The sequence below is a fragment of the Urocitellus parryii genome, chromosome 3 (assembly GCF_045843805.1).
Source record: "Urocitellus parryii isolate mUroPar1 chromosome 3, mUroPar1.hap1, whole genome shotgun sequence".
Classification (NCBI taxonomy): domain Eukaryota; kingdom Metazoa; phylum Chordata; class Mammalia; order Rodentia; family Sciuridae; genus Urocitellus; species Urocitellus parryii.
Genome location: NC_135533.1, coordinates 211,293,372 through 211,308,466, shown reverse-complemented (window position 1 = coordinate 211,308,466; position 15,095 = coordinate 211,293,372). Strand labels below are relative to the sequence as shown.

The following is a 15,095-nucleotide window of genomic DNA, read 5'->3' as shown; positions in this document are numbered from 1 at the left end:
AAATACATTTCAGTAGAAGCCCTTTCAGCAAGAGCCCGGGTGGAAGACACTAGTTAGTTTGTTCTTTATTCTCATTGGAAAGTTACAGGGTTACTTATCAACAAAATGACTGTCCAGGGCAGAGAAACCCAGTGGCTTTTATGTACAGGCCCATCCCTGGGGACACTTCCTGAGGGACCTCGGCCCCTGTGGCCTCACTTGGCCCCTTAGAGGTCTCTGGGAACCAACTGCAAAGATGCAGGAAACAAAAGCCAGTCTGATCTGGCACTTGTTTTCACCCCAAGGGGAGGTGGCAGCTGGTAGTATCCTAGTCCCTCCCAAGTGGCGGTGGGACCTCACCTGGGAGCAAGCCCTTCCTACTCCCCTCCCAAGAGGTCTGTCTTGGATGGACACTCCTGGGCTATAGGGAGGGGCTTGTGGGTTCCCACTCTGGTCTGCTGGATCGGTGTCATTTGGATATGGAGGCATCCAGCCTCCTTTCCTGGAGGCTGAGTATCCACTCCGGAACCTCCTCTTTGTTGTTGGGTATGAATACAATGCTTTCTTTTCTCCCCCAAACAACAAAAGTGCTTCAACAGGTACAGTTCTGCTGGTCGATCTGTTTGCGGCAGGGTTCCATGGTGACAGCTACGCCCACCCCGCTCCGGCCCGATGTCATTCGAGTCACCTCACTCCAGGTGTCTGTGTCTGGGTCGTAGCACTCCACACTGTCCAGGAACGTGTGACCATCATAGCCTCCTGTGGGGAGAGTGGAGGGGCAGTCACTACTCGGGCCAGCGACAGCGGGAGGAAACACAAAGCAGCCGCAAGCTGAAGAACATTTCTATGCAGATCACAGCAAAAGCAGCCACCTGTCCCCCAGAAATGGAGTCGGGTTGGGGGTGAAGCTCAAGACCTGGGTTTGGTCCCCAGCATCAAGGGGGTGGGGGCAGTCTAGACTCTTCTACCCAGTCCCCAGGGCCTCACCCAGGACGTAGATTCTCCCCTGGTGCACAGTAATCCCCAGGGCACTTCGACGATGCTTCATGGGGGCTACGAAAGTCCATGTTTCTGTCTCCACATCAAAACGCTCCACGCTGTTAAGCTGGTCCTGACCATCGTAGCCCCCGGCGGCATAGATACGGTTGTGCAAGACGCAGACTCCTAAACAACACCATGCAGGAAGGGTCACTTTGGGGCCTGGCCTTGGAGAGCCCAGCCACCATCTTCCCTCTCTCCCAGGGACCCCTCAGAAACAAAGCTGGGAGCAGGAAGTTTGGAGTCTGGAAGATTCTACCTCTTCTGCATGCATGGCAGGTTTGAGGGTTAAAACAGGAAGAGGCTTCACCCAGGCCTGGTGGAGTTTCACCCTGAATTGGGGGTGTTCCTGGATGCTCCCTCCCCACAGCCCACGCCCACCTGCCCCACTTCGGATGGTGTTCATGGGGGTGATCATTCGCCACTCGTTCCTCTCGGGGTAGTAACACTCGGCTGAATTAAGGCGGTTCGTCCCATCAAAGCCCCCGACGGCATAGAGCAGGCGATTGAGAACAGCTACACCCACCCCGATCCTCCGAGTCAGCATTGGGGACACCAAGTGCCACTCATCACGCTCAGGCTCATACCTGCGAAGGGCATAATAAAGATGGTGACAACAGTAATCACAGCTGACCTTCCTGGCACACTTAGGATGGGCCCCATACTCCCCCCACCCACTGTGGTATCAGGGATTGACTCCAGGATCACTTTACCACCTAGCTCCATCCCCAGACCTTTTTATTTCTTATTTTGAGGCCAGGTCTTGCCTATAGCCCAGACTGATCTCGAACTTGCAATCCTCCTGCCTCAGCTTCCTGAGTTGCTCAGGTTACAATGTGGGTGACACTGGGACCCCTGGGCCCCACACTCTTCTAGCTCTTTATAAGTCTGACCTCTTTAGTCATCAAAACCATTCTCCAGGGCAGATCAGCAGCTCCATTTCCCCAAAGGAAAAATGTGACTTCACCACATCCCCCCCAGCCTGATGAACAGGTGGCCCCATTACTGTCCCTCATTCACAGATGATGAGATGTCAGTTTGGAACAGTGAGATGGCATGTCCAGGGTCGCCGAAGAGCGGCAGAGCTGGTGTTCAATTCCAGAACCCCAATCCTAACAACTAGAATACTCCGGGGTGGTTTTCCTCAAAGTGTGATGATCAGAGATGGGGTGACCACATGTCTGGCTGGCATGGGCACTTTGAGTTCATACCTGTGTTGCTGGTTATTAATAGTGTCCCTCTCTTTCTTGAAAGTAGCCTGCAGAGGGTGACGCATCATCCCATCCTATTCGCAGACCACATACATTAGAAGGCTCTGGGGCACTTATTTAAAAATTCTCATTTTTCAGTCTGGCTCCAAACCCACCAACTCCAGAATCCTGGTACCCTCAGTCAGCGGGGCATCTGTTTGTTTTGCACTGGGTGCTGGGGCAGAAGCCAAGGCCTTACACAGGCGGAGCAAGGGCTCTACCAGGGCTACAGGCCCGGCCAGGTGTTACGTTTCAACATAATTAGCTTATTACAACAATTTCAAAGTGATGGGATTTTTTCCCAGTCTATCAAAGGAGCCATATGGGTTTGTGACAATCCAGTCAGCAGTTCCAGACCTATACACAATGACCAAGGTCACTGGCTATAAATCTCCCGCCAGCTTGGCTTCTACATCCCCAAGACAAGGGAAAAGAGTAGGGGCACACATCAGAATCCCTGGATCCCAATGGGACCATTAGGAATGGGACCCTGGGAGTCCCCACCTGCGGGCCCTGTCACTTACCTCTCCACACTGTTGTGGTGAATGCAGCCGTGGGAGCCTCCGACTGCATAGATGTGCCCGTCGATGACCCCAACCCCGATGCGGTTGCGAGGCACGCTCATCGGGGCACAGGGCGACCACTGGTTGGTCATGGGATTGTAGCAGTCCAGAGCGTTCGAGTCGGTGTTGCCATCGGGAGAATTGTTTCGGCCGCCCACGGCGTACAGCAGCCCACCCACCACACAACCGGCCAGGCCACTCCGTGGAACCTGCAGGTCGGCCAGCCTCAGCCAAGTGCCATCGCTGGGGTTGTAGGCCTCCAGGTAGCTGAGGGATTGTCGGAAGTAGCCGCCGGCCGTGTAGATGAGCCTGCCGACCTTGGGCGCCCGGCAGGGCATCACCTGCGTGGGTTTGTGCAGCGTGAGCTCCTGGAAGATCTTGACCAGGTAGTCCTTACAGCGCGAGTCCGACTGCAGGATCTCGCACTTCTGCAACTGCATTTGCAGAAAGTGGGGTGTGAGCGAGTGACAGCGCACCGCGCGCAGCAGCGCCTGCACGTAGAAGCGGCGCTGCTCACAGTCGTATTTGACCCAGTTGATGCAGGCATGGAAGACCTCGGACTCGCAGCGCACGTTCAGATCATCCCGGCTGATGAGAGTCACCAGCTGGCAGTGGGACAGGTTGAAGAACTCCTCTTGCTTGGCCACCTGCAGAGGGCGCTAGTGTGACAGGCTGATTCCCACGTGTATCCATTCCCCCCGCCCCCCCAAAGTCCTTCTCCAAGCACTAGCTGTACTACCATTAACAAGGTACTCAATGGACTTAAACAAGTTATTCAGTGTCCCTTTGACAGACTGGTTTTCATCTGTAAAATGGATATTCAAATAACAGAAACCTCATAAATTGTGAGAATTAAATGAATTCATACTATGTGCCAGGCTTGAAGTACACATTCTGGTAAATGGACAAAGACCAAACTGCTTTGCACCTCCCCACCTCCCACACCCTGATGCTGGGGATAGAACGGAGGGCTATCTAAGAAAGCACACTACCTACCAGAGATAAACTTCAGATGAGTGAAATGAATAAGCGACTTAATACTACGTGGCAAAAAGACAAACAGGCAAAGACACAACATACTGTATACCTTTTTGTATCACTTGGTTTCTGAACTATAAAAACATATGCTTTTTTTTAAATAAAACTGCATTTTTTCAAAAGGGTAGACTGACTAAAAAAGGAAAAAAAAAAGCAATAGTAATAGTCTAGGAAAAAAAATGTATAAAGATTCTGAAGCCTGAGCTGCAATGCCAACCCCACCACTTTCTATGCCATCTTGGGAAAACCTCTGAATGCCCAAGGCCTTGATTTTCCTCTATTGCAGAATGGAGGTTGTATTAACAGGCACATCATAGCAAGGCCACTCCGAGGGGACACAGGGAGGGTGGGCCCAGACAAATATCTCCTGTCAGGCACCTGTCTGTATAAACAATTTTGGTTCAGGCATCCCAAACCCATGTAGTCCCAAAAAGGAAACGTGGGACAAGCTAGTGGAGGGACCTACTTGCCAGACCCATCATCACAGAAACCATGAGCCCTAGGACTAAGGCAGGAGCTCCTCAAGGAATCTGGTCAACCCCAAGTCATACAGAAGTGGAGAACATTCATCCCGAAGGAGAGAAACAGGGACCAGGGTAGCATCTACCCAGTTAGTTCCAACTACTGGAGGAGGAACTCAAAAATTTCTAGGTAGCACCTCAAAATACAAGACTTCTTAAGGTTTAGAGCCTGGGGCACAGAAGGTGGGTATTTCCTCAGAAGATGACTCAATAATTTAAGGGATGTAAGTCACCTAGAACAGAGGCCAGCCCCCAGCAAGTAAGTGTTCAATAAATACCCCTTGTGCTTAGCACCAGGCATGGTGGCTCATGCCTGTAATTGCAGTGACTCCAGAAGCTGAGGCAGGAGAATGAAAAATTCAAAACCAATCTGGGAAATTTAGTGAAACCCTGTCTAAAAAAAAAAAAAAAAAAAAAAAAAAAAATCAAAAGAGCTGCAGCCGGGTGTGGTGGCGCACACTTGTAATACCAGCAACTCATGAGGCTGAGGCAGGAGGATCACAAGTTTCAAGGCAGTCTCAGCAACTTAGGGAGACCCTCAACAATTTAGTGAGAACTTGTCTCAAAATAAAAAGACTGGGGATGCAGCTCAGTGGTAAAGCACCCCTGGGTTCAACCCTTCCCCCACTGCAGAAAAAAAAAAAAAGGCTGGGGATATAGTAGTTCAGGTCATGCATGAGCCCTAGATTTGGTCCCTAGCACTGCAAAAACAATTAAGAAAAATAATAAAATACTTACACCTCATATACATGGCCTGAAGGGCTTTTGCATACTATGTTTAGTACACCTGTGTTCTGTGAACCATTGAATGAGGTCAGGTGTGGAATTTTCCACTGGTGGTGTCAGTGTTCAAAAGATTTTAGATTTTAAGCATATTGGGCTTGGGATTTTCACACTACAGATGCTCAATATGTATTACTGTCTCCTGGGTAAAACCTCTCTACTTACTGCTACCCAAGAATCAGGGCTCATGCTTGTGATTTTTTTTAAAAGAGAACTCTCCTATTATTTTTTCTTGACAACTTCCTGCACTGAAAAAATGAAAATGAAACCAAAAATTGTAGAGACAACATTGCGTGGACCCAGAAAATACAGCTAAGGGTCAAACCTGCAGTCTGCCACCTGTCATGGGTTTTCAATAAATATTTGCTGACTGCCTGCTCAGCCCACTCTGGGGATAGGCTCTTGTCATAGTCACCACCCTCTGTCCCCACCTTTGACCCCAGAGAAATCAGGAAACGTAGACACCCACAAAGATGCACTGTATCTCCCAGAGCTGTTCACCAGGGTCTTTCCAGATGTGTGCATTAAGAGCTCAGAACCACTGGACATGGTGATGAATGCCTGAAATCCCATCAGCTCAGGAGACTGAGGCAGGAGAAACGAGAGTTCAAGCCAGCTTGGGCAACTTAATGAGGCCCTAAGCAACTCAGGGAGACCCTGTCTCTATATAAAATACAAAAAAAGGGCTAGGGATGTGGTTCAGTGGTTAGTGCTCCTGAGTTCAATTCCCGGTATCAAAAAGAAAAAAACTCGGGGCTGGGGATGTGGCTCAAGAGGTAGCGCGCTCGCCTGGCATACGAGCGGCCCGGGTTCGATCCTCAGCACCACATACCAACAAAGATGTTGTGTCCACCAATAACTAATAAATAAATAAATATTTAAAAAAAAAAAAAAGAAAAGAAAAAAACTCAGAAGCTAGTTTTGCTCCAGATCTCAGTTGGTCCCAACCACTACAGGAGGAACTTGAACATTGCCAGGAAGTACCGCAAAGTCTGACCCTTCCCATCTCAAAGGGAGATGGTGAGGACCACCCATCCATCCTGGTCTCCTGACAACTGTCCCGCAGCCCGCTCTGTGCTCACCTCCCCAAAGTGCATGTAGATGTACTCCCGGGCCCGCTGATGCAGTTCAGCACAGCCAATCTGCTCGGCAAAGTTGGCAATGCCAATGGCATTGCTGGGGTCCAGCTGCTGCACCAGGAAGTCGCTGCAGGCGCGGACCACACTGTCGATCTGGTACATGACCGCGCCGTTCATGACGTGGAGCACACACTTCTCACCCATGGAGATGGAAGCTGTGTAGGCGAACTCGATGAGCCGCTCCATGACCTGGGGGTGGATGCCCTCGATGGACACCACCTCCATGCCCTGCTCCCGCAGCCCGTTAGTGAACATGGCCTTGAAGACAGGGCTAGATGAGGCCAGCACCACCTTGTGGGCCATGAACTGGGCGGCCGGGAAGTCCTTGTACTTGACTTGCAGCGTGACGTCGCAGAGCTGCTGGCTGAGCCGCAGTTCATTCATGATGCCGAAGGCCTGTTTGGTGTGATCCTCCAGCGTGTAGCTGAAGGTGCGGTTGCCATGCTGGGAGGGTGTCACCTCAGCCTTGCACTCAGTGGAAGCGTACATCACCGCGTCCCCTGCCCCCTTGGGGCACTGTGAACACAGGGGCAGGAATCGGCTGCAGGCCCCAGCCCTGCTAGGCCCAGGTTCTGGCTGCATGGGGTTCCAGGTGACAAGGGGCAATACCACCGCTGGCAGTCAGGGGCCTGGAGGAGGGAGAGTACAGCAGCTGGGGGCAAGGTCGGGCTGGGCCAGCACCTGCCGGGCCTCCTAGCCAAGTAAACTGGGTGAAGCAGGGTCCATTTGTACTCTAACTTCCTCCAACCTCAGTAGGGCCCAAAGGCCCCTCTAAAAACAGATTAGATGTCCTTCCCCCACTCGGAGTCCTGTACACTTCCTGTGCCCTAAAGAGTAAAACCAAAGTCCTCAATGGCCCGCAAGACCCTATACAGCCTGTCCTTACCCACAGCTTCCCTTTAGCCACTTTGCAGCCAGCTGGTGGCCCTCCCCCGCCTGGAGCAGGTCAAGATCATTCCTTCATTCACCTCTCCAACATTTATGGAGCGCCAACTATGTACCAGGCACTGTTCTGAGCACTGAGGACACAGCACTGAGCAAGACAGACAAGAACCCGACCTTCATGGAGTTGACATTTAGGGAGGGAAGGACCATAAAGAAAACAAGCAAGTTCTGAGCAGAAATCAGGGTCGGGAAGAAAATTACAACAGCACTGTGACTATGTGACTTTGTCCATGAATCAGGCCTGAGAAGGTGAGGCTGGAGCTGAGACAAGAATGCACATAGAAAGAGGAGGGAGAAGTTCCAGGCAGAAGAAAGCCAATGCAAAGGCCCAGGGGCAGATAAGAGACAGCCTGGAGAATCAAGGAATGGTGTAGGAGAGATAGAGATTCGTGGAGATGCCTCAAGACTAGAGCCAGGGAAAGAGTTATGTTTTGAAAGGGGGTTGGGGAGGGGTAGAATCTGCAAGAGGTTTCCTGGGTTCTGGATCTCATCTTTCTGGGGCTCAGCCCACAGTCACCTCCTCCCTGTTTTATTTCCATTACAGCACGTGTCAGGAAATGAAATGCTTTTCTTTGCTGGTTTGTCGAGGACAGACGGTCCCTCTGCCCCAGTCCCAGCGGTTCAGAGGCAGGGAGACCCGCGGAGGTCAGCATTGTCCTCCCACCCCCGACGCGGTTCTGTGCGTCCCGCCCCAGGCCTGGCACTGCTCAGGAGCCCGTAAGCGGGTGGCTGGCCGGCTGCCCACTCCACTGTGTCTGCCAGAGCGCCCTCATCCACAGGGCCCAGGGCGCCTCTCGCCTCCTTTCCCGTGCCAAGGACCCGGGCTTGCCTCTCAACCTTTGGCCAATCGGTCAACGGTGACCCCTGGGCGCTGGACACTTTCCTCAACTAAGCGACAAGTGGGGGATTGCGCATGTCCCGCCTGAGCCCAGCCACCAAGGCCTGGAGAAGGGAGGAAGTGACCCCGCCGCAGCCTCTAGGGCTGCCAACCCCAAAGCGCAGATCCAGCCCCCTAACGCCGCGGGGTCCCCAGGCCTCCGTCCAGGCGGCGCCCCCTGAGCCTCTCGCGGGGTTTCAGTGGCTCCCTGGCCACCCCGCGAGTCTCGCCGTCCAACAAAACGATCAGATCCGGGCCGCGCCCTCCTGGCCCTGCGCGGGGCCGCGCGAACTCGGGGGCGCCCGTGGCCGCGGCGCTGGGTTCCCCGATTCCCCAGCAAGACCGCAGGGGCGTGTGCCGCCCACGGTGGCCGCAGCCGGAGCCCAGGCCGCCTCACTCACCCCGCCATGGCCGCGCTCGGGCTCCGCCTCCGCCGCCCGGGCCCGGGCGCCTCCATCTCTGCGCGCTGGGGGGAGGCGCGGAGCGCGCGCAGGTCACCATGACTAAGCAGAGCAGGGCGCACGCCGTTTCACAATAAAAGTCCCCACGGCCCCTGGCCTCGGGCGGCGGGGACAGGAGGGGGCCTCTCCCCACTCCCCCGCCCCGCCCGCTGTCGCCAAGCTACGCGGCCCCAGAGCTGCGACCACAGCTCCCGCCATTGCGACGCGGCGGGGCGGGAGACCTCGGAGAGACTGGCACCCACCCGCGTGCCTGGAGTCAGAGCCCCGGGTTCGAGGCCCGGTGCGCCCTACCCTCTCCGTGGACACCCCTCTCCGCCGCCCCCGCTAGCTCGCCCACCTTACCCCCGGTGTCGGCTCCGTAGATGTCCTCGGAATAGGGATGCCCAAGGCCAGGCGGAGGCTCTGGGCACAGTGGTGCCACCCACACGCAGCGTTTCCGGAAAACCCGAGGGTCCGAGGCCTGGTCGGTGGCGACTCCAGCTTAACTTCTCAGTGTGGGACCAACTGTCGGGGGACCTGTCCTGGAACCACTCCACAGTGGCCGTCGGGTGGGGGGTATCCACCCGAAGCGCGGGAAGGAGGCGGGGAGAGGGCGGAAAGGGCGCGGCGGGGTAGAAGAGGCGATTCCCCGCCTTCCCCGCAGGTGCCAGTCCTCCAGGAGCCGGGCATCGAGCTAAGCTGGCCTGGCTTATGCCCACTTCGTGTTGTCCTTTCCATCCATCCAGATTCGTCCCAGGGCAACTCCACCACCGGCTCTTCTCCTTTTTACTCCACACAGCCCAGGCCTGAGTCCGGCAGCCTCATGATCCACCTAGAATTATCTACCTTGTTGGGTTTTTGTCGTCTACCCTAGATCTGCCTCTCCACAGCTCAGTGCCTTTCGCCCGTTCCTTAACCTCTCTGTGCTTCAGTTTCTTCCCTAATAAAAGGATACTAATAATAGCACCTATCGGCTAAGTGAGAATGCTAAGGCCCAATAAATATGAACGGTTGATATTTTTATGGTGAGAGATTATGGATTATGGTAGCCGTTTATGGGGCTACCCTGAGCCAATTGGCCATCCTTATAAAGTTAACTTGTAATAAAAGTACTTAAATTTATCTTAAAAGAGATCATCTAAACGAAGAGAATAATAAAAGGAAACGTTAGATGGAATAAGAGATGCTGATTTAAATTAAAAAAAAAAAAGTATTCCTGGAGCATCTGGGGGAATGCGGTGGACTCACAATTTGTCTGTACTCCCAGAGACTACCTCTAAACTACCCAGGGGTTAGGGTGGAGTCCCACCTCCTGCACACCCCATCGCACACTCCTTGTGTGAAGCTGCAGTTCCTGACATATCCAGAGGGGGAGACCTAGCGGATGCGCCGAGTGGCAGGAGTTGGAACCAGCAGGCTCCTGGCACATCCACCAGGACATCTTGTTATCACTCAAAAATCAAACCTACAGCCCTGTGAACCAGCGGTAGACATTTGTCTACCAGTACTGTATGTGCACAAACATTTGCAGTATAATGTATCAGGATTGGACTCAACCCCTATGTACCTTCAGAACAATGACTTAATAGGAGATGGCACATCCATGCTGAGACTTAGTACACAGCCATTTAAAAGAAGTAAAACATTTACTATATGGACATTTATCCCTATTTAAGGAAATGTAAGAAAAGACCAAGTATCATGGACTGAATTACACACTCTCTGCCCATTCATGTGTTAACCCAGTGGGATGATATTTTGATACTTTGAGATAGGGCTTTTGAAAGGTAATTTGGTTTTGATGAGGTCATGAAGATGGGACACCCTCATGATGGGATTAGACTATTGCCTTTTAGTTATTGTTGTTGTTGTTGGGGGGAGGGGGTTGAAGACAAGTTCTTGCTAAGTTGCTCAGGCTGGCCTCAGACTTATGATCTTTCTGCCTCAGCCTCCCAAATAGCTGGGATTACAGCCCTGTGCCACTGTGTTTGGTGGATGGGTGCCCTTCTAAGAACAGATCTTGCAGAGAGAGATCTTGCTGTCTCTGCCATGTGAAGATGTGGTGAGGATGTACTGATTTGCAAACCAAGAGAGCTCTCACCAGAACTCAACCATGCTAGCACCCTGATCTTGAACTTCCTAACTTCCAGAACTGAGAAAAATAAATATGTGTTATTTAAGCCCTCCAGTTTGTTATGGATTTGTTATGTGTTTGCTATGGCAGTTCAAGCAGACTAAAACAGCAAGATCCACATGTGTGGATCATGGGGTGCAGCAATGAGAGCCTGTAGCTCCAGCACTGGGGAGGCTAAGGTGGGAAGGTTGCTTGATCCCAGCAGTTCAGGGCTAGCCTGGGCAACATATCAAGAACTGGTCTCAAAATAAATAGTTAAATGATGTTTCCAAGACATGCTATTAAGTGAACAAAGCAAGATGTAGAAGTGTTGAGAGCCACAGCCCAGTCTGAATGACGCCTGGCATTTGCCAGAGGGAATGGTTGAAAGTGACTGCCAGCGAACCATTGAGATGATGATTTGAATTAAGCTATATATAATTTTGCTGTGATGCTGGATTGATTGAATTGTATATTTGACCTTTACTGTAGGGCAATAGGGTGGCTCTTGCTGCCTCGGCTCTTGCTACTTTGGAGTTCCCGGGCAGTTCTCCGGGGGTTCGGAGAGACTGGACGGAGCCTGGTGGAGGGAGTGTGTTCCTGAGTGGTGTGTGCAGTGCCGGTCAGAGTTGGGGAATAAAGAGTTGCTGTTTGAATCTACAAGGCTTTGTGGCAGCTCGGTTATTTGTGCCCAGCCAGACAGCAGCATTGAAGAGTGATAAATTGGTGTAAGAGAGAGAAGAGAGATGTTTGCATTTCAGTTCTTTTATCCATAGACTAGGTCTGAAATTTCCCCAAGAATCCCAACAGTGATCAACAGTGATGGTAACCCAGAAGGGGAGCTGAGTGCTTTTCTAATGTATTTTTGGGGGGGGTTGTTTTTGTTTTTTAATTTATAAACCCCTATCATCATACCACCAACAAAGGGAACCAGGGTGGGGTGTCCAAGGAGGTCTTGGATTCTCCTTGAAGATTAGAGAAGCCTACCGGTAGGGGTTCTGGGAGAGACCTAGGACTGTGACCTCGGTTTTGGGTATACTCGTGTTCCAGGAAACATGTTAGTTGTACACGCATATGGCCTGAAGAAGCAGCTTGAGCGGGGCTGGCAGAAATGTTCCTCAAGGGCTGGGGATGTGGCTCAAGCGGTAGCGCGCTCATCTGGCATGCGAGCGGCCCGGGTTTGATCCTCAGCACCACATACCAACAAAGATGTTGTGTCCGCCGAAAACTAAAAAATAAATATTAAATAAAAAATTCTCTCTCTCTTTAAAAAAAAAAAAGAAATGCTCCTCAAGACAGTCAGCGACCCCTACATCACGGGTCTCTGTGGCTGCCTGCAATACCAAGGCCTCCCAGAAGATGGCGCACGTGAATCTAAACTCCAAGCCAGACGCCCCCTCTCCGCCCCGGGGCCAACCCCCTCAATGCAGCGGTCAGGAATGTGCCTGGGGACTAGCCGGGCCCAGGGTCAGAGCGCCTAAAGCCTTTTATGGACACAAACGGGGCCCTGTATCTCCCCCAAGCAAGAATGTCGACCCTAGGGCGGGGGCGCATTGGCCTGGTCTTGCCAGACCCATCCAGGGGCCAGATAAAGGGGTTGGCCTCCTCCCGCCTGGGGGCCAGACAGCCTGGGCTAATCATCTGGTCAGGACACTGGGGAGAGGTGCTCACTGCTTGGAGTTTCTTTATCTGTAAAATGGGGAAAAGGACAGCTAGTTTACAAGGTTACAATAGGGTGAAAAAATAAGTGATTCCCGGCCATAGCACAGTGGAGGGGACTAGCCAAGCGTTATAAACTGTAATCACTCATTTTATTGCAATTTTATTTTTAATGAATTATCTGACACTACACTCAAAGAAATTTTGTTGTCAGGATTTGGCTGAGTCTCCCAGAATCAAATGTTGGGATGCCCTGCTCTTGGCATTGCTCCTGACAGCTTTCTTTCCCTCTTTCTCACACCCAATTTTTCAGGAATTCTGTCTGCTACCTCCAAAATCTATCTAGAATTCACCATGTGTGAGCATAGTGGGGGTCTCCCTCATTACTCCTTTGGGTCAGTGCTGTCCCTTCACCTGTTTCTGCCTTCCACCTTTGCCCTCCACACTGGCCATAAGGTGCCTGTGAACACCTGAATCAGGGCCAGTCCTTTCTTTGCTTAGAACCCCTCCTGACTCTAACTTCCTTTAGAGCAAAATTCCAGGATCCACAGGGTCTTCTACATTCTGCCCAGTCACTTCCTGTTCTTGTTTCCTCCCATTCTCTCCCTCTATCTGCTGCTCTGCCCACATGGAGATCCTAGCTTTTCATAGAATACATGGGCACATTCCAACCTCAGGATCTTTGCACTTGCTGTTTTCTCATCCTGAAATACTCTTCCTTCAGGTGTTCCCCAGGACAATGACATCTCAGCTCACATTATGTGTCATCACCTCTACACTGTCTCATACCGTCCCTGTAAGGTCACTGGAATTATCTCCATTATTATTACATCACTGTGTTGTCCGTTCCCCTACCAGAACGTCAATTCCACAAGGGTGGAAAATTTTTGTCTGTTCTTTTTGGGGAGTTTATGTTTTCCCTTTGTCTCTTCTGTCTCCACCGTCTTTGGCTGTGTCTCCTACAAATTTCTCTTTTAAAAAAGAAAAAGTCTGCAAAAGAACTCTTGGGAAAGCCAATGACAGATTGACGGCGTCAATCTGCTACCGGTTCGGGTACCAGGGTCCGAGGAGCTGTGGGCGCATTGGGGCTGCCGGTGGAGCCGCTGGAGTCCAGTCCATCTCTCTGGGGCGATGAGCGCTCAGAGCGGCTGGAGCTGGGGTCCAAGTCCTGGGGTAGACAGCGGCGCAGGCCGCCTGAAGCCCCAGGAGCGCTTTCAGATAACTGGACACTGCTCGGGCCTCGGCTGCAGGGACGGCGGCCGCAGCAGACAAGGCGCAGGAGCGCATGGCGCAGGTCACGGTTGGTGAGCGTGTAGATGATGGGGTTCAGAAGCGAGTTGGCCATGGCCAGGCCCAGGAAGGGGTCGGCCTGCAGGAGCACAGGACAGGCGCGGGCGGGGCATGCCACGTCTAGTAACAGCAGCAGAAAGAGAGGGCCCCAACACACCACGAAGGCCAGGAGTACCACGCTGAGTGTGCGCAGCAGCGCCAGAGATCGTGGTGTGCGGCGCGAGCAGGTGGAGGTGCCTTTGCTAGCCCCTGGTCGTGCTCGCAGTCGCCGTGCATTGGCTCGTACCTGGCAGTAGATGCGCGTATAGAGTGCACAGATGGCCGCCAGGATGCCCACGAAGGCGAGGACGCAGAAGAGCACGTATGCCTTGGCGTAGAGCGGCAGGACAGTGGAGCAAGCCTCCAGGCGACCCAGACAGTTCCAGCCGAGCGCGGGCAGTAACCCGAGGAGCAGCGATACGCTCCAAGCTGCGATGGCCATCGCCAGTGTGCGCCCTCGACTGGCAGCGGGCGCGGGTCCCCGGCGCGCCATGGTGAGATGGCGCTCGAGTGCAATGGCCAGGAGGCTCAGCACCGACGCGGCAAGCGCCACAAAGACGCCTCCTTCACGAGCGAACCAGAGCGCAGGTGACAATCGAAGCGTGAGTGGCCCGGACAGTAGGATGTTAATGGCGTAGGCAGCACCTGCCAGCATGTCAGACAGTGTGAGGCTGCCCAGGAGCAGGAACATGGGCGCATGGAAGCGCGGATGGCGCCCGAGCACGAACAACACCGCCAAGTTCTCCAGCACGATAAATGCGCATACCGCCAGGCACACCACTGCGTCTGCACGCAATCCTGCGCCGGGCTGGTAGCGCGCTCCGCGTAGCTTGCCGGTGTAATTGTAATGCAGGACAATGACCTCGCTCACCGGCGCTGGTCGCAGCAGCCCTGACTCCATGGGCTGCTGCCCCAAGGCTGCGAAGAAGACAGGGCAGTGTCAGTAGGGCTGTTCTCTCTGAGGACTGTCCCAAAGCCAGCAAGGTAGGAACAGACAAGGTCTAGAAGGCCCAGGGAAAGGGTCCCTAACCCCAACCCACTACGCTCTCACACTCGCTCAGGAGAGGTTCAAAGAGCGTTCGGGATGGGAGGGGAGTATCTATGGAGAAGATACACACGCTTAATATCAGGAGGGGACAGGATGACGCACAATTCTCTGTAAAAGGAACACTAATAACACAAGCAGGAATATCCAGAGGCATATTTAATCATGACAGGAACACCCAAAAACACGAGAGACATGCAGAAAGAGACACACAAGCACAATAACAGGAGTACTTGTGCACACACGTTCACAGACAAGGGCAAAAATAGTTTTGCCCCACCAAACAGAAGAAAAAGCGAAAATACATTCAGACATGGGACTAGTGACAAAAGCAGAGAGAGATAAGCAAGAACGCAAAATTCAGTCTCATGAAGAC

At 52.8% G+C, this 15,095-nt stretch overlaps 2 protein-coding genes across 3 annotated transcripts; both read right to left on the bottom strand.

Moving 5' to 3' along the window:
• Positions 1 to 52: 52 nt before the first annotated feature.
• Positions 53 to 9,185, bottom strand: Keap1 (kelch like ECH associated protein 1). Of its 2 annotated transcripts, none has more exons than XM_026399591.2 (6): positions 8,937 to 9,185; positions 6,255 to 6,940; positions 2,792 to 3,477; positions 1,399 to 1,604; positions 967 to 1,143; positions 53 to 738 (listed from the first exon to the last, which is right to left on the bottom strand). In XM_026399591.2, the coding sequence occupies exons 2-6, from the start codon at positions 6,891 to 6,893 to the stop codon at positions 572 to 574; spliced, it is 1,875 nt and encodes a 624-aa protein (XP_026255376.1). In that variant the 5' UTR covers positions 6,894 to 6,940; positions 8,937 to 9,185; the 3' UTR covers positions 53 to 571. The 2 variants fall into 2 exon arrangements, with proteins under 2 accessions (XP_026255376.1, XP_026255375.1); XM_026399590.2 differs by lacking the exon at positions 8,937 to 9,185 and adding an exon at positions 8,535 to 8,620.
• Positions 9,186 to 13,378: 4,193 nt separating this feature from the next.
• S1pr5 (sphingosine-1-phosphate receptor 5) lies at positions 13,379 to 14,575 on the bottom strand. Its single transcript, XM_026399876.2, has one exon. The coding sequence runs from the start codon at positions 14,573 to 14,575 to the stop codon at positions 13,379 to 13,381; it is 1,197 nt and encodes a 398-aa protein (XP_026255661.2).
• Between the last annotated feature and the right edge of the window lie 520 nt (positions 14,576 to 15,095).